Below are 18,619 nucleotides of genomic sequence, written 5' to 3' on the forward strand. Positions count from 1 at the left end.
GGGGGGGGGGGGGGGAGGGGGAACTGGGATTGGTACTGGGAAACGCACTAGGATTGAGAGGTTTCTTGTGAGGTATTGTCATCCTCGTTATCTAGATCTGGGAATGAAGATTCCGCATGAAAATCCAGTTCCCGGTTTAGGTGTTTTTCTTTCAATGCTAGTTTTATGGCGAGGATTTGGGAGTTTGTGGAAGACTGCGTGTCAGCACCATCGGTTGTGTCTTGGCTTATATCCTGCGATGTTTCCTGGAATGCAGCGGCTGATATTTCAGGGAGAGCATTGTTGTGTTTAGTTTGCATTTCTCGCAGCGGAGGTGAATTGGAATCTGACTCGCGGGCCTCAATGGCTGTTGATGGGGTAATGGGAGGAAGCTCGTTTGCTTCGATATATGAATCTGTTTGCTGGGTTGAATGGTGTTGTGATGAAGAATTAGATTCCAGTCGCATCCGTTTTCGGGACCGGCGCGAGTCTCGCTGGACATACTCCCTCATCAGCTTGTCGTGGGTAAAATCAGTGCCAGAACACAAATGACCAAATAGAGTTCGCATGGATACGTCCTCGTCCCAAGTTGCAACATCTGCGGTGCACGACATGATGTCTTTTGGTTTGAATGCCCTGATGAAATTGCAGAGTTCGTCGTACGAAGAGTGGCGCGAATAGGGGAAACGCTGTTCATGTATTAGTTCAAAGCACCCTCATGCTAAACAAGAGAAGCCAAAATAATCCAAAAATGTATGAAATCAGGTAAATTCTCACAATTGTGTTCGGGAGTGGACGTCCGAATTTGCCCCGTATGTTTAGGGGTATCTTGGGTTTGGGGATGTCTGACAGATCCGATAGATTGGCCTTTGGCGACCCTCGGCTTAGAATGCCCACGAGCTCCTGGACAGAAATTTCGCCAACATTCTTTATGCCATAAGCATCAAGAGATAGCGATTTTGATTTCGATTGATGCGCATCTGACAAAGCACATAGTGCCAACGCACGAGTTTTCTCATCCTTGATACGCTCAAAGCATATATTTGAAAGCTGCTGGAATACAACGCCATCCGATAAATCGAGCTCATGGCTTTGGTAAAGGTCGCCCTGGCCCCCACCAGCTCCAAGCTCGGGGATCTCAGAACCATCGCTCATACGTGACACAATGGGAGTGATATATACGGAGGGGCCTTTGGAGATCGTCGAGCAGTGCATATCAGGCTCGCAACTATGGATTCGAGATTTATGATCGTGAGTTAAGCAACCGGGGGCATGCGCATTGCCCAGGGTGAATCCACAAAGGAATGCCGTGTTGTCAACTCCAAAACCATTTGTGGCCCGTGGCGCGAGGGATTTATACAACCCAATTTGATATTGATCGACATGGATCTGATGCAGCTTGTTAGCTTTTGCCTTTGGTGATTAAAGATGAAGATTTTCGCTCTACCTTGGTGTTTAGCGCCGATGACAAGGCTAACCAGACATCTTCATAACCAAACGTCCATACTCGCAGATAAAAAATTGTATCCTCTGGGTAGGCGTTGATCTTTTCTAAGAGCTCTCTAATTCCTTCAGCTTTAGAGGGGAACGACTGGTATACATCAGATTTCGTAGCAAAGGTGGTGTCTAGATAGATCTTATCAAATCGCTTATCTCCAAGGGTGTATGGAATAAGGACTGGATTCCGAATAAGATTGCCCACCCACCAGGATTCCGCTATGTTATATGGAATATAATTAGTATGGTCAATTGTTACAGAGAGCGACTAGCAAATTAGATCAAGAATTAAATGAATTTAGATCCCATCATAGCAATGTCGTAATAGAGAGAGCACATATAAAAACGCTAAAAGTAGCACTTACCCCGAATATCGCCGGTATAGAGAATGGTTTTGCCGTTTCCCTCTATAAGAAACATGACCGCACCAGGGCAATGGTTGGCATCGAACAGAGTGACTCGAACATGGTTTCTTGGGCTCAGCTCTATCTCTGTTGGAACTTGAAGTGGGATTGGGCGCTGGTTAAAACATATGTTAATGCATGGATAATTTCGTGGTGGCCATGGCGTAGATATCAGGATCGCACCAATAATCTGGAGAGATGCTTGTAATGCTGCCTCCTCGACTCCAGTATCCCCTTGCTGAAATTTATGCGATGGGGGCGCTTCTCCAGCCGGAGGAGGATCTAATTTCATGGTTGGTTATTTACATTCTTTTATAGAAGGGAAGAAGGTTACCTTACCTCTCGTGTAGCAGCAGAGCAATAAATAAAAGGTGCTCTCAAAGATTCTAAGCCTTGAAGGTGGTCGCTGTGCACATGGCTCAGAAAGCAGGCCAGCGGAGCCGGTCCTTTGGGGTTCTTTCGAAAATAATCGACTGCTCAATTGAAGCGGTACGGGTCAATATATCAATTTGGTCAATGGGCCAGAAAAGGAAAAAAAAAATCTGGATTTTTTTTACTTCGAATTTGTGGAAACTCTGCTTCCCGCGTTAGCTAAGATTGAAGTGATGTTGGATATCTATTCAGCTATTTTATTTTCTCTCAGGGGCTTTTGCTAACCTTCCAACAATGCCATCGAAGGTTGACATCGTCACTAGGCACTTTGGCAGCTGTGAAGAGGCTTTGAAAAAGCTCTCATGCAGCTGTCAATATTCAGATGATGGAATGCTAGAGAGCGCCTTTGCATTCACCACTTAATACGAGTGACAGATAATGTCTATCTAGAGCACATTCTCGAGCGGAATCATAGTCACGTGATTTGTATATCGACACCACATCCGCAGTTCAAGGGCTCCGTACTATGAAGCCAGAGAATAACCAAAACACACTAAGTTGTTAGAAAAAGAGGGTTTTCGACTGAAGGACATTTTTATTTGGGGTAATTTCTATGTACTGTCATCAAAGTTCAAAATACTCTTGGTGATGTCCACCAATTCTTAACCTTAAGGGGGATCATCCCCTCTTGGAATCTGCTTCTAATAAGCGGGAGGTCCTTGCAGCGCTGCCTTAGTTGAATCGAGTGAGGGTGAAATGAAATGCGAATTCTGTTGGTGCCTGTTCATGTAGGCATATCTAACGATCTAGGTTGGCTGACATTTTCTGGCAACAAGGGGGCTGGTGAAGTTGTTAGGTGGAGACTTAACGGTTCGTATTTGCAGTCCACTTTTGTAGTGCTGCTGTGTTTGTGGGTACCTGGGGAGATGCTAGATTTGCCTGTGGATACTATCTCCGAATCAGTCAAACCCAGTGTACATTTACCACGGACAAGATGGTGATGACACTACGGTCCCCATAAATGTTCTCGCAGGAGATAGGATGGCGGCCTATGCATCTAACTGCAAACACTTTGTCAAACTGGCTACATATCATCCACTGCAGACCGAAAGACATAAACCTACTACACTACAGTGTGCAGATTGATTCACAACCTACGACCAAAACATGAATACCTATTGTGGTTAGAACTACTGGTATATGTGGGAGGGGGGAGAATAATGGGTTTAACCTCTTCCAACAGACGTAAAGAAGTGTGTAATATTAATGAAACTAAGAGCAAAGATGCCCTATTTAGCTCAAATACGTTGCTTTTTCTGTTTAACATCTTACTTTCTTGCAGAAACTAAGTGGGGAATACTGCCCCAGGTGGCAGCCATATCGATTCCTTCATAAAATGGATGCGCCTCACCATGGCCCCGGGTGCTTCAGAGGAACACAGCCAAATTTAATGACAGGGAAAATGCCAATTGAAATGCAAAGGCGATGGCCAAAGCAACATATGAGAGACTTCTTTTTCATCGGCTTCCAGTAGTTACTGGTCTTGGAGAGATGGAACCAGCTTTGGCATTTCTAAGTTCTTGCCTGAGCTCCTCAAACTGCTCATCACTGCTCTCTTCAAAAGGGAGTTTCATGCAACACCAAAAGGGCTCGGAATAGTTCACCGGAAATATATGAAATTTCCTCTCAGAATAGGTAAAGCATAGTTATAGGCAACAACATAAGCAACAACGTATTCAAGAAGCCTAGGACCACAATAGGCTGTCCGAGACTGACTCAAACGAATCCAAAGGTGGTGCTAATTCTGGGTAAGTCGTTTCTCTCTGTAATGCCGTTGTTCCGCTACCAATAGCAATGAAAGGGCATAATTTATCCCACGTGGAGATGACGTACGCCAGTGATATTTAAATATTGGTTTCCAAGGGTATCAAAAGGAGATTATCGGACAATAATAAGGGATTTCCCAAGTGCTCCACTGTGCTCTCCGCTCTCGAGGCTGGGTGCATTAATAATAAGAATGCATGGAAGGCGGAAATCGAATAGAGCAGCTTAAGAGGACACCTACCGGGTCGTTGTAGGACGAAAGAATTTTGACCATACATTGCCACTAAGCTGGAAATCTGCTGTAGTTAACCAATCATGAAGTTAATATACTTTGTCATCCAAGCGAAGATGAATGGATACCCCTTTTTACTCCTATGGTGAGGGGAGCAAGGGAGACTATAATATTTAACGTACAATAAGTGAAAGTTCTGGAGTAGCATTAATAAAGACGTGACCACTTGTTATTGGAGAAACAAATCCAAGTACGCACAGAAATGGGTATGTTGCAGGATTGTTGCATGATCGAACGCATCAACCGGCGGGCTCTCCATCTAGGCGGGCCAACACAATCTGACCTTCAAATGATTCGGACACGATAGAGGTGGATAATATTCTCTTAGATTGGCCATCATACGTCGCCCCATTATGCTTTGAGGGAGATGTTTTATGCAAAGTTGAACTCCATAGAAAGGTCCTGAAGAGCGTCACAGCCATAAAGTTGCTTGACAAGGCTTATCCACTACCTTGCCCAGGCTGGGTGGCATGTCGGCTGCTTTCATGTTCAGCCAGGATCAGGGAATGCAAGGGAGCCCGCCACAAGAATGATTGGATACGGAACGATGAGCTGGAGCCTCTGAAATTTCTCCGATGCTGGTGCGAAAATATAAAGAAGGAAACCCGCGGCCAGACATTCTTGCGAACATGTGCTGTGACCTGAATGCTTAGATATGCAGCAGCACCAGCCAGGCTCCGATAGGTTGAGCCCAACTCTGCATGTAGCTGCCAACACCATGCTGCCGTCTGTTCTGCATATAGTTAAATACTCAGGTGGTTAAATAATAACCCAGTCCATCCGATTCTCTCGTCAGGTTCAGCGTGAGACTTCGAAGTTCACGGGTTCCTGGGCCAGGAACTTTTCTCAGCTAGAATCACTGCTGGCCAATCTTTCATTCAGGTGTGATTAGTTAGCTATCGGTACCTTCGTCCCTAGGCCTTTGAGGGAGCTATGATTCACATATCGCTGAAGAGAGACTAGCCAGCACGGCTCTATATATAAATCAGCCCCGAAAATCAATTTCACTCCGGTTAACTGTGTTCCTTGAAGGGCCTGTCTCACAGGGTTGCTCGACCGTTGGGTGTGATGTGCTTGGAATTGGAATCATCCCCACAGAGCAACCTAAGTTTTGGTCTTGTTTTGCGAATATTTAAATAGCAACGCAGGTTGGGGCTCCCAAATCGGCAAACTCTCCACCAGCAACTCTAACCACGTCTTGACTGCGACCACCAAGCCTCCACTGTTATTTACCTCCTGCAGACCCACGAAACCCGGCTTTATATCCAGCCAATCTCCAGGAACAGTCCGAAAACGAGAACACCCCAAAGTTGCCTCAAAATCCGGGCACAGTTCGAACCTCCAAGATTGCCATCTTTATCTCATACGCCAGGACCTCGAAATTTCGCGGGTGCAGTATTCGCAGGCGCCAATTCTGGAAGTGATATACCTCTTTGACCATCAAAATAAACGAAGTGATTAAAATAACTTGATCATTCAACCCTCCCGTCGCTAGTCGCAGAGTGTCTGGCGTGATCTTCAACGCAACCTGACTCACGAAACAACCCTTGAGCTTTATCAACTCGTGATACTCCGTTTACTGAGATACCCGAAATAAAACCTCATAAGAAGCTGGAGACTGAAAAAGATATACCCAAGTTCCTGGTAAAGGGGAGATACGGAACAGAAATTGGCCGAGACGGGAATTGTAGGAACGGCGGAACAATATCAGAAGCTTTTCGTTTCAGTTATTGGTGCTGCGGCCGCCAGCTCCCTTTCTACATATCATTATATCGTCACCTGAGCTAGGAATTTCCTCGATGATGTGAATGAATAGCAATGTGGAAGAATTGATTGTAGCCGGAAACTTACGTGAACTTCTAGATCTATCCACATTCTTTTACTCCAAACCTAAGTTACTTCCACGCGTCCTATAATCGATAAGGTTAACTTCGAGAAAATTAACCTCACACCATCTTAAATACTCCGAGACTCATCAGAGCTTAAATTTTATCCCCTTTATTTCTACCTCGCCTTTGCCTTTCCTTTCTTTGAAACTCGACAACATCGAACACCTGTTCACCCACCATGCATAAGCCTTCGCTGTCTCAACTTGTGTACAACGCGATCTTCCCGAAACCTCGCACGAACGAACCCTCGTCATTTGCGTCCCTCATCACCCGGCATCTGGTTCCCGAGGTTCGTATCGAAACGTCGACTTTCTATGGCACTCTCGACTGCATTGAAGCTCAATATCCGGGGCTCGATTATTCATATCCGCCACACCGAATGCGGTTGGGTCGTTTCACATGGCATCGGAAATTGTTCAAAGCGTTTGATGAACTAGGGTTGACGGAAGCTGAAATCGCTTCTCTTTGCCGTTGGGAGGGTACAAAGTCCGCCAGAGATCGCTACGAACGGGATGAGGCGGTCCAAGTGAGAGATACTACAGCAGACGACATTAGGGCCGCGACCCCGCCAATACCGCCATCTGTGTATATTCATTCATACGAAGAGGAGAGCCCTCGAAATCAGCATGCTCGAGAACCAGCAGTTGAATGCGAATTCCCAGAGTTGGAGATCATATCAGAGCTACAAAGTGAGGAGGAAGACGAGTCAGAAACAAGTGACGATGGCGCTGAAATGGAAAGCTATGGCGTTACGTTAAACCGACGTTTGATACAGGCAGCAGAAGCCAGACAACAGGGAGCCGACGTTTCCCTCGACGAAGACTGGGAGCAGTGGCTGAAAGAAGCCTCAGAACGTAATGGATATACAGAGATGATCGATGCAATCAGAACCGGTCAACCGCTGAACATGTCGTTCACCAACTTGCCAGTACACTCTCCCTCTTCCTCATCGTCAACTAGCACGGGTGGACTTTACAGTCATAGAACCCCACGCCCGACGAATTCTAGCCAGAGATCCGCCCCAATATCAAACGGGCTTGGGACTGCTGGCCCAGCCTTACTGAGCCCTTCTATCACCACTAGACGCGCTGTCGGATCGTCGTCAAGCCCCGCCACGTAGGGCCCGAGGAACCCCTGACAATAAACCTCTCAAAGCCAGTTGCTCTACCAATATCAACAGAAGGCATCCTATTGGCCTTTTCCTGAAAACATAATTTCTGATTGCCCGCCCTGGATGGATGGATCGGTTAACATACTTATTTCATGATGCATTTTATGATTTGTGCTCATTTCCACTCTGTTTTGTTCAATTTCCTTTCTTTCTTTCCATTCCCACCCTTGTTAGACTGGCGTTCACCCTGATCGTTACGGCTTCTCTGCATCATTTCCAACCCTCGTGTTTCTACAGGTGGTTCCCCGAATAGATTTTTGTCTTTTGCTTGCACTTTCCAAATGATTCAGCGAACCTCATGTTCTATGATTTTTTTTTTTTTTGTAATCCTCTCGAACTTTATGTAACCGGGAGGCGCTTTGCTAATTTAGCCAGTCCGTGATTTATTTCTCCTATGTGTTTATGTGGCTGAGGGAACAGCGTGTCGAGCGTCGTCGAAACGATTACTTGATATTTCTCCTTTAAAAGCGGCTTTGGTTTATTTCTTTCTTTACGCTTTGTATTTTTTTCCTTGATAGATGCCTATCATTCTACTTGCGATGCATATGGGGCTACTGAGCAAAGGGGGCATGTCGAGTTCAATTTCAAAATTAACATTACTTTATCTCAGTAAAAATAAAAAATTATATCTTCAACAAATTGCATGAGCTAGAACTAATTGGGTGTGTGGGACATGTGACTTAAGCTTCTCGTCATCTTCATCAAGGACAAAAACCATCAGCAAGTATGGACATATTTTATATTTTACTGTTCATAGCTATACCTGCTTGACAAAACACAATGTCAGATAACTTGTCTATCATGGGCAAGCTGAACTATTGTGTAATCTTTGGTCATCTACTGAGGAAGACCACATCATGACGCAAGAGGGATTTCCGCAACTGGTATAGTTATCAATGCTATACAATCTCCTTTAGCAAAATGATCCAAGCAATATTTTACAGCAAGTTTGACACCCAGGAAGGTAAGATATCGGTCGTATAAGTTACATTTAGGCGCCAACTGTTTACACTTGGTCATTATAAAACTAATAGCCATTTCCACCCCTGTACGCAGGCCCAAAAGTAGTTCATCAGGTCCCCGATGGAGCCATCGTACCATCCCCAACAGCGCCTCCGAATCAGCCTCCACTGATTTCTTTCTCCGACATATCCTTCTTCGTGATTCCACGACAGGAGCTATGCGGCAACCTGATTCACGTCTGCTCGGGCGGATATCGCATCCTCGGATACCCAGTCTGCATGACATCACCGCGTTACGACCGAAATGAGTTTATATTCAATTTCTGCATTGTGCTGACTGAAGATGAGCAATTTGGCAGTTTCAAAAGCGTAGTGCAGAAGCTGGCGCATTTGATGTGCGGTCTGGAAGAACAGTCTGGGTTTTTGTCGAGAGATTTCTCAAAAGGTGAGGAGGGAAAAGTTTACAGTCTCTGTGAGACGTTGATGGAGGATTTGAATAATTACTGCGAATGCATGATCCCAATTGGTATGGTATTCTCTTTCCTTAAAAATATTCCTTCCAATTGTTTTTCTGGGTTGTTCTATAACCTTCCTATCCGGCCAGTGACTGAGTGCCCTCCCCAGATGAACTCAACACTTTGAATATCAAATTATTTCCTCTCTATCCCTCACCACCAAAGGTGAAGGCGTGGCAAGTGCCACTCTTTACTGTTCGTTACGAAGCTTTCGTGGATGAGAGCTGGGATCTAACCATGCAGAGAGTGAGTTCTCTCGCGGCAATCAGTCGTGAGCTCAAATCATGATTCTTAGGCGGATAAATAATTCTTACTTCTAATTGTCAGATCGTACCTTTCATCAACGGCGTCAACAGCATTCGTATAATTGCCACACTTGCAGACGCAGACTTCTCCTTAACATGCAGTGCAATCCGACACCTCCTTTATTACGGGTGCATATTCCTCCTAGACATCTTCTCCTTCAATGCGATATATGCGCCAACAGCACAGTTCGGTTCAACTATCGCAGTGGATGAAGAAATGCAACGCGAATGCGCACAATATGTAAACACACGTTTCGCACGCACCCAAAGTGTAACAGCACCACCAATATTGACACCCTTCACGCCATCTTCCCTATCATCTGGCCCCAGATGCAGTTCGAAAGCCCAAAATGACGAACACCTAGATTATGATGAAATATGGCCACTTACCGGCAAATCTGGGATCATGGGTGCCAACCAATACAGCAGCATCGTTGACGGAGTCGGGCTGGTCGAGCTTTACGCTAGTCTCAGGCAGGGCAAGACTGTAAAGCAATGGTACATCGAACACATGCACGAGCTCGCCTACATAGATCTGAGACGCTTCATTACATTTGGTGTGATAAAGGGGTTTTTGTACCGTGTGCATAAATATGCATACGCAACGAAATACCCTGCACGGCCAGCCAGACAAAGTCGTCAGGGACTTCCGTCCTCGTCGCCATCATCCTCCCTTTCACGAAGTACTAGGAATGGGTCTTTTACAGGCAGTGGTGCGGATATAGCGGGAGTAGGAGGACGTCGCTTATCTACCCGGAGTCATCGGTCAATAGGTTCACGATCCGGGAACGACTATGTTAGTACGATGATTGTATCGCGTGGCTCGTATGGCGATAACGACATCGCCGTTGAGGATGACAGGGAAGATGGGTATGATTTGGAGGACGATGAGGAGGTTGTGATTGATGATAGGACATTGAGGAAATATCTCGATGGAGCGCACTGCTTTGATCAAATATGCACAGAGCTGGAAATTAGTGAGAAGGAACTTACGAATCGGCTGAAGAGGTATCCGTATGAGGTACAAATTATTGATCGCTAGGGTAGCAACTGAAGTTCCAAGTTCTAGTAGCTGATCCTTGTTTTCCCCCCGTTACCATGCGGGAGAGTATATATTCGTTACACCCGGTCGGATGCACGATTTCATGCTAGTTGATACAAGATAGGAAACCGCTGTTCTTACACATGAATTCTAGACGGGATATTTGCCACCAGCCTTCCAATTCCTGGAAATTCTCAACTTGGGTTGGCGGAAGGTCGGGAAATCGAATGTCACATTTCGGAGCACATAAAACGTGAGGCGTGTGGAAATAGAAAACGAACAAGACTCAAGAGATCTTGTATTAAAATGCGGATAATCTTTGAAACGCCATCACTTTGCACACCGAAGATCGAGTCCTTCCTTTGCTAACAAAGCCCAGGTCCCAGTAAGCCCATCCCAAAACTTGCCTGTAGACGCCAACCGCTGGCATAAGACTACAAAGAACATGATAATGATACCAGACGCCATGAAAAGTGAAAATCCTACCCAATCCAGCAGATCCATACCGCAATCCCATCCCAGACGAGAAAAGAAAAAAGATAAGTTGTACATATCGCTGTTAAGAAGTAAAAATAAGGAAATCTTTTCCGCCTACTCTTGCTCCTCATCCCAACCCTCCACCTCCGCTTTTTCATACTCCTCCATCACCACTGGGTCAAAGATACTCTCATCCTTCCCTGGCACTGTCGTTTTACAATCCTTAAACACAGGCCCAATGCAATCAGCCCACCGCTTCCGGCGATCCATCAGCGTGCGTGCCACATCGCCAATGCCAGGTCTGCTTACGCCAATCCCCGAAGCACTGGATGCGACAAGATGGCTTCCGCCACCAGCTCCGCCAGGTCTATGTTTAGCCTGCGAGCCTTTCTTGCTCTTGCCAAGCGTGCGCGTGCGTTTGAGATATGCCTGCTGCACCTGTGAATCCAAGTCGTCGTGGATCGTGCTGTATTCTTGGTATGCAAGGCGTTCACGGGCGATCTCTAGGAGACGTGCTTTGCGGGACCCGTTGATGATCATTTGCTTCTTTAGCTCTGCTTGCAGGAGACGTAAACGTTCCGCGATATCATCGTCATAGTGCGCGTCGTAGTCTGGGTTATCATTCTGTCCGAAAAGCCCAACGTATCGAAGCTCGGCTTTCAGTCTCTCGTCGAGCTGTCCGTGTTCAAGCTTAGCGGCGGGTACTTTGAAACCGTTCGGGGAAGCATCAGTAAAAGTGGTGGCAGAGTTCAATGGTTTGACCGCCTCAGTTTCTACCCCAAGCAGATTGTCTAAATCCATTGCATCCCCATTCATGGTGCCATTCACGTTAGTATCCTCATTATTAGAAGTAGATCCAGCAGCACTTTCAACTGGAAGTGTACGATGTTCGAAGCGCAACAGAGAGTACAGGCGGCTGACTAAGGGCGGCGCAGATATTTGTTGAGTTTCTGCGGTTTCATCCGTCACTTGGTCGATACTGCCGCGACCTTGATTCAGAGGTAACTGTTCTCGTTCTTGATTCGACGAATCAACATTGATTGACCCATCCTCCTCAGCCCAAATTTCAGTATAGTGTTTCTTGCCTCGGCGTGGCATAAGGAAAGGAGTTGTGCGGTCGCCCTAATTTTCGAAACTTAGTGGATTATCACAGAAAAATTCCTATAATAAACGTTGACAATCAACTTACTCTCTCTTTGAGAAATGCAATGTCCTCTTCCGTGAGAGGACGAACATACGGCTCAATATAGGTAGCAAACGTATTGGCGCTGACTTGGTTGGTTGGTTTTGAGGTACTGAAATCTTTGTCTGGAGGGGTTCCTGTCATCAAATGGCTAAGATCGCTCTTTGGAAACTGTGCGACACAATATATTTCCTTCTTCTCCTCGTCTGTCATGTCAACGGTAACATCTCGGATATGATAAATGGTGGGATCATCAAACGTAAGCGGATCAGGGCCAAAAACTTGGTACTGCTGAACAGAGGGCGCAGGTTCGGGCTGATGGGAATCAGAACTATCCATCGAGTCAGGCGAACCTGCAGCCGAGAGCTGATCTCCGGCGCCGGTGGCGGTTGGAGATGGTGTTGGCGAGAGAGAAGAAGTGCTTGACACGATAATTTTTGATTTTTTCGATGGAGGCGAAGCTGTTCTGGTTGCATCTTTCCCACTGCGACGATGAGGGACTATATGCTAGGTTAGATCCAAATAGCAAAACAAAAGCTGGACGGAAAAAATAGGCACAGATTTGAGGAGTGTGAATGCAAAGAGACAGATTAGATCCTATTAACACCAAAACGAAGTTAAGTGAAATACAGAATGGCTGCAGCTAAGACAAGGAAATATGGACTTACTGTCTGACTTCATATCTGCTCCATCCTGCCTGGCTACAGCATGAGCTCCATGTGATAAGGGTCTCTCCTCTTTGGCAGCCCCTCTATCCTTTCTCTTTTTCAATTTACCTCCCTTTGAAGCCCGCCCCATGTCCTCATCATCGTCTGCTTCTCTCTTCATTCTCAATCGTTCTTCTGCATCACGGTCTAATTGTTCGCGTTCCCTCAGTTCTTCAAATGCCTCCTTGCGTTTCTGCGATAGTTCCCGTATTCCCGCATTACATGCATCACTTCTGACTTCGGCCAACTGGCTCAGAGTTTTGAGGTGTTCAACCAACGACTCCAGAGCCTTTGGCTCGGGGATCTGACCACTTCCGCCCAGCTTGTCGAGAATGTCGGAATACTGCACGGAGGTTGAAACTAGAATTTTTGAGATGTCATTGTCTAGATAACCAATACCGGTTACGGTGCTAGTGCTGACAGAGCTTGGAGTGGTATTGCGACTGCGAGATCGTCTGACCTCGCGGCCCTTTCCTTTGCTTTTGTTTGCGAGCGGCGGAGGCATGTTGGCCGATACCTCATGGAGGTTTGATTTCACAGTTCAGAGACTGAAAATGGCAGCACGTCTTCTAGACAAGGACGGAGGGTATGTGACGCTCTCAAACTTGTTGCTGCAACGATGGGCTATTCTACCCCGCCTTGATGAGATGCCCCGAGAAAGTCAGTTTGCGAATCGAATTGTCCACAGAGCGTCTCTCGATGGTCTCTTAGACAGATACAGACAGTCCCAGGGTTAGAGCTCACAAAGAATTGGCAGAGTTGATTCGCGAGCAAATTCCACAGCTTTCTCCAATTGGAATATCTCGACGATGTCTCTTTAGCTGGTTGGTCGCGCATGTTTTCGCGATGCTCTCGGGGCCCTCAATTTTCGCCGTTCGAATAAAGTTAGCTCGCGAACTGAGGTCATTTGTATCACGTGACTTACCACGGAGGCTGGATCTGCTTGGCGCCAAGCAGAAAGTATTCTACTAGCCCGTATCTGGTTTAGCGCTTGGCTATCGGAAAAAGTTCTTCCCCAACAACCTTTGGACGCAGCTCCACGGGTGGTTGGACTCTTTAACCCCAGCTGAAAGTTGTGAGTTACACCCTCCCAGGTTTGAGATAGAGAATAGTTTGGTGTTTTGGCGTCTTCTGGCCTTCATCTCCAGAGTTTGCACGCTTCGAGTGCGCTAAGCTAGACCCAGAGAGGGTAATGTAAGTTCTAGGAACTACGTGTGTCGAGAAGAAACTAACCACTAGTAACTTCTGAATGTCTTGTCAAATCAGGTTTTTGTATGGTATTTATTGTGTGAAGGAGCTTAGCTTCTTGCGCTGTGGGATATAATCATCTGATCACGTTCGATTAAGAAGCTACCTATGGGCTAGGAGAGTTGGAATGATGAGAGGACAATTCACCTCAAAACTGTCTCCCATTTGAACATTGGATGTTTGTTCGAGTCAGGCTTAACAAGGGGGCACATCTGTTGTGCCTCTGCAGTTCTATCCTTTCTCCCTTGGCCGGCCCCTTCCACAGCAAATACCGTGTGAATGTGTTTCTAGAAGAGGCGGAATCCGAGGTGCCCCACCTTGCCCACGGGAGACTTGCAGGAAGAAGTAGTCTATATACCTGCTATCTAACTATCACAAATTGTGGCGCTGTCCTAAAATTTGAACTTACCCTTGTGGTTGCATGGACCACTATTATTTGCAAGGATGAGTTCCACCTTCCCAACGTCATAGTGAGGGTGGTTGGTCTGTTAACAGTTTGTGCGATTACCAAAGGACAGCCAAAGTGTGCCCTACTTATGTAGCTTGATGGCTACCTTATCGCGACTGAAACACAAACTAACCTGTGGGGTTAAGCTAACTGATATTTTGTCAACTAAATGGGACCTCTTGGGATAGGAACCCATGAAATTTCAAGCACAACCCCGGTATCAGGCGCTTCTCGACGAGAGAATATCGGTTGCGGGCAACTCAGAGGCTAGTCTGAGCCAAATGATTGGCAATAGTGTTTGCAACAACACCCTTAAAGAGGCCCTATTAACCTTTTGAATAAATCATAATCACAACTTGCACAGTACATATATTCCAATGCCGCGGAGCCCCATCGACAGCCCTGGATAGGGTCCCCAGTCACAGCATGAGACTTAGGAAAACCTCGAAATTAGTTTTAGAACAACGATTCCATACTCAGTTGACCTCAGGAGAGCTATGGAATAGGTTACGTGCCAAAGTAGGCAATTTTGCTGGCTTGGGGAACTACAGAAAAGTGTTTGGAAGTTTTTCACATCCATTTCTCGGTTCCGGAGAGCAAGAAAAACATATCAGGGTAGTTATATGTTGTATATGTTCCCAAAGCGGGGAATCTTGTTCCAAGAAAAACAAAACCACTCCATGTCAAAATTGACAAGAGCAAGAGTCTGGGTCCAGGTCTACTCTGAGAGACGTCAGATACGAGATGTCTATGCGACCTTAAGTGGGATTGTGGATTAGTGACTTAACTAAGGTGCGAGGCAAGGGAGCAGCTGACTACTTGAAGAAACACTGCATGTAACTACAACGACAACAACTCCCGCGAACAAATGCCAATAGCTTCATGATGTTGAAGACAATCCACTCCATGCTTTGAACAAGCGCACCCTGGCAACCTCAAACAAAACACTTCTCGCCCGCACCGCCCGAAGACCCCAAAAAGGCGTCTCAGTGCGAGTATCTAGATAAGCTGCTGGGATGTCGCTATCCCGATACCCACTCCCCCCTCGAAAGGACAAGGACTGCAAAGAAGGCTTCGCCGATTTCTCTGCTTCACTGTTAGATGAGATAAATAATCTATGTCTATTGGTGACGCTGGCCGATCGTTATATGCATTTTTCACTGTGAGCGGCAAAAGGCAAAAGTCTCCCGCCGCATTGCGATTTTTGACCACACTACTACGTAACTGCTCGATATACTTGTTCTAATTCCAGCTCTCCAGTTATATACCCTAATAAGCGTTTTTATTGTCACTAGAGCCTTACGGGATTCTTGTCAAAAGATGAGTAAGTATTTCACCCTTGGACCCAGGGCACGACTACCTTCGGAAAACTTGTAGAGATATCTCCAAAGCAAATTGCAAGATTTGAAGAAAGTGATATGATACATCCTTGGCTGATATATTATTAGCTGCAAATACTCTTGACACTGTGGTCTTCGCTATCCCCTCATCAGAAAGATCACAGTTAGCAACTCCAGTACAACTAGATGTGAGGAGGAATATGTCGACCCTCGTCTAACCTCTAAAGCTGGACACTAACGAAAGCTGTAAAACACAAATACAGGCCAGCATCTCCTTTGAACTCAGGATTGGCGGTAGGATCCGAACGCTGTCAACGACAAATGCAGGGGATGATTTTGATATCCGAGGCTTGCTCTATGTAGCGGACCTCGATCCCGAAGATCCGTGTAAACAGATGACAGCCCCTTTTATACCAGCAAATGCAACTCGAAAATCCAATCTTCCAAATGTAAATATATTAATATCGATTGCTCCTTGGGTCTCTCCCACGTGTACTTTATCTTTCTTAGCAGCACAGTCACGAAGTTCCTCACTTGCGTCCATTTTTTATCGACCAGATGCATCGACTGACACACCTCCTCCAATGGACGATCCGCTTTGGGATCTAAATGATGGCGGCAAGTGGAAAGCTGCAAATAAATTCCCTGTCTACGCGATCCCCGGTGAATATGGTACGACGTTGATGCGTGCATTGAGCGAGTATTCTGGGGATTTGGCTGAGGTTCCACATGGAAGAGACTTGGCGAGGACATTTGACGACGATGAACTTATTCGGATGTATTCAAAAATTGGCCTAAGTAATACGCTTTCTTCATGTCCGTGGAGTTCTTTTGAACACCTGAAACTGATATATACGTCTAGGGAGCAATGGTAGCAGCCTCCCAAGCATCTGGGTTTTCCTTTTAGCTGTGCTAGGGATTCTGATTGGTATTGTCCTTTCCTTATCCATTGCCGTGCGGCTAGTTCAAATCCACCGACGCAGCGCTCTGGAAAGGAGAGTCGCAGCAGGAGAAGTTGATCTAGAGATATTGGGTATTCGGCGACTAAATGTCCCTCGAACCATTTTGGATAAAATGCCACTCTACATACATCACGAATCGGGAAAAAATGAATTTCTGACGCCACCTCCACCGGCAGAAGTAATGCCAAATCATCCTTCTGAAGAATGTCATAAAGGCCCCGTGGATCAGAAGAGACATTTTCTTCAGCTGGTATCACCTTCGAAGTGCATATCAAGTGCATCGCAGGCTCTCTTTACACAGAAATTGCAGTCTCTACCAATGCCCACCCCTTCACTAAAATCACAAACCACGGTTTTTGGTACCAACCAGCGAGGCCACAATCAGCTAGCGTTCTCACAAACCACCTGTTCTATCTGCCTCGATGACTATGTTAGCGGCGAAACCACAGTCCGCCAACTTCCATGTCAGCATTTATTCCACCCAGAATGTATCGACAATTTCCTCTTACAGAACAGCAGTCTCTGCCCAGTTTGCAAGAAAAGTGTTCTTCCCCGTGGATATTGCCCCGAGAAAATAACCCATGTCATGGTTCGCCAGGAGCGGCTTGCTCGCCAGCTTCGAGAGGTCCAAAATCGCAACACAGGGTGGGTCATGACGATTCTCAGCCTATTACCCCAACTGAGAGCCAATGAACGACGCAGCGGTTTCCGCCATCCAGTTACAGATATGCTACGGCAGTCGAGAAATGCCGCCCAAGCCACAGTTACGCCTCCATCTACAACCACCTAGATAATTCTAGACCCTCGAGGCAGCGGCAAAGAAACGCGTGTAAGGGCTATGGAGATGTTAGGTGGTCATCCCATGGTTGCAGACGGCGAGAGGGCGCGACACTTGCCTCAGTCGTCATGTACGCCAGCTCCAAACATCCTAATCCATGTCACATATCCTCTTATTATAATATTGCGTCCGGCCGCGGCACTGTTGTTCGTGCTAAAATATCTGTTTCTATAGGGCTTAAAGTTCTCTATAAAGTATTCCCGGCAATACGGTAGGCTAGATATTTATACGCTATTTCTCACTGACCCATGCCTAGCTCACCATGCTATTTATTTTCGGATATATAAACATATCCTATGAAATTTTGAACAAACCATACCCGCCATACTTATCTAATCTTTGACGATGGTTGTTCTATCGATTAACCCAAAATCTTTCGCAATGTCGTATATTCATATATATGCTTTTTTCGCCTCATGCTCAAGTCATTTCTACACAATATTTTGCTCTTCCGCGGAGCCGGTTCTCACCACAGGCGTTAATCAGCTGAATCGACTCAGGGGGAGGTTGAACGCATTCAATTTCTTACTCAATTACCCTTTCCTACTTCTAAACTTTTTTTTTTTTTTTTTTTTTTTATTTATTCTTTCCTCGCGGCTGATACCCTTTTCCTAAACTTTCGTGGATGCGGAAATTCCCTGGTGGTAAGATGGATGTTCTGTTTCAATCTCCCAAACCTCTTCTTCACTGTTCCCAAATTATATTCTCATTGCTAAACATATTCTTCTCTGTCCACCTTCTTTCCATGTGGGAAATTCCGGGAGAGAGGAATGTCTTAATTACAATATTTGTCTCGAGGGAGGTGCGGAATGGTCTTTGAATGTTCTAGAAGATAATGAGTAGAGTTCGTGGGTACTGATGGAAATGTGGGATATCTGATTATGAGTTTCTCTACCAAAGCACTACATTTTTAGAAGTTTTAAATAAATATCATCAAGTTACCTTGCATTTCTCAAATAGGTTTGCTAATTTTTGCTGTGTAAATATCTATTGGAACGAGCTGACACCACCTTTAAAATACAAATCTGTACATGCGTTTAAGTGGAATTAGCGAAGGGGGAGGGCATTGCAATTTTGAAGCACATAGACTTGCTCAGTATCCAGCGCGCATTCCAATCCGATGTGCAGGAAGTTGGCGGCCCCTTTTATAAGTGGCTTTGAGAA

General features: G+C 45.9%; 6 protein-coding genes across 6 annotated transcripts in view; 4 read left to right on the forward strand and 2 right to left on the reverse strand.

The window, feature by feature from the left end:
• Positions 1-2,172, reverse strand: part of PAAG_00958 (hypothetical protein) — a gene marked incomplete at both ends in the record, with an annotated part of 2,602 nt that extends 430 nt beyond the window's left edge. Inside the window, 4 exons of the mRNA XM_015844194.1 lie at positions 49-668; positions 757-1,368; positions 1,427-1,695; positions 1,842-2,172. Of these exons, the coding sequence (XP_015700975.1) occupies positions 49-668; positions 757-1,368; positions 1,427-1,695; positions 1,842-2,172 (1,832 nt within the window). The remainder of the gene's footprint in view (positions 1-48; positions 669-756; positions 1,369-1,426; positions 1,696-1,841) is intronic.
• A 4,263-nt stretch (positions 2,173-6,435) lies between these two features.
• PAAG_00960 (hypothetical protein) lies at positions 6,436-7,377 on the forward strand (the record flags this gene model as incomplete). The annotated part of the gene is made up of 1 exon (XM_002797055.1): positions 6,436-7,377. One exon carries the CDS (start codon positions 6,436-6,438, stop codon positions 7,375-7,377), a length of 942 nt encoding a protein of 313 aa, XP_002797101.1.
• Positions 7,378-8,349: 972 nt separating this feature from the next.
• Positions 8,350-10,252, forward strand: PAAG_00961 (hypothetical protein; the record flags this gene model as incomplete). Its single annotated transcript, XM_002797056.2, has 4 exons — positions 8,350-8,392; positions 8,485-8,916; positions 9,015-9,151; positions 9,233-10,252. The coding sequence occupies 4 exons, from the start codon at positions 8,350-8,352 to the stop codon at positions 10,250-10,252; spliced, it is 1,632 nt and encodes a 543-aa protein (XP_002797102.1).
• Positions 10,253-10,843: 591 nt separating this feature from the next.
• Positions 10,844-13,124, reverse strand: PAAG_00962 (hypothetical protein; the record flags this gene model as incomplete). The annotated part of the gene is made up of 3 exons (XM_015844195.1): positions 10,844-11,851; positions 11,919-12,412; positions 12,581-13,124. 3 exons carry the CDS (start codon positions 13,122-13,124, stop codon positions 10,844-10,846), a joined length of 2,046 nt encoding a protein of 681 aa, XP_015700976.1.
• Positions 13,125-13,173: 49 nt separating this feature from the next.
• Positions 13,174-13,356, forward strand: PAAG_11192 (hypothetical protein; the record flags this gene model as incomplete). Its single annotated transcript, XM_015846885.1, has 1 exon — positions 13,174-13,356. One exon carries the CDS (start codon positions 13,174-13,176, stop codon positions 13,354-13,356), a length of 183 nt encoding a protein of 60 aa, XP_015703492.1.
• Positions 13,357-15,635: 2,279 nt separating this feature from the next.
• PAAG_00963 (hypothetical protein) lies at positions 15,636-17,407 on the forward strand (the record flags this gene model as incomplete). Its single annotated transcript, XM_002797058.2, has 4 exons — positions 15,636-15,639; positions 15,764-15,843; positions 15,919-16,453; positions 16,518-17,407. 4 exons carry the CDS (start codon positions 15,636-15,638, stop codon positions 17,405-17,407), a joined length of 1,509 nt encoding a protein of 502 aa, XP_002797104.2.
• Positions 17,408-18,619: the final 1,212 nt, after the last annotated feature.

This window comes from Paracoccidioides lutzii, assembly GCF_000150705.2.
Source record: "Paracoccidioides lutzii Pb01 unplaced genomic scaffold supercont2.2, whole genome shotgun sequence".
In the NCBI taxonomy this organism is placed as follows: Eukaryota; Fungi; Ascomycota; class Eurotiomycetes; order Onygenales; family Ajellomycetaceae; genus Paracoccidioides; species Paracoccidioides lutzii.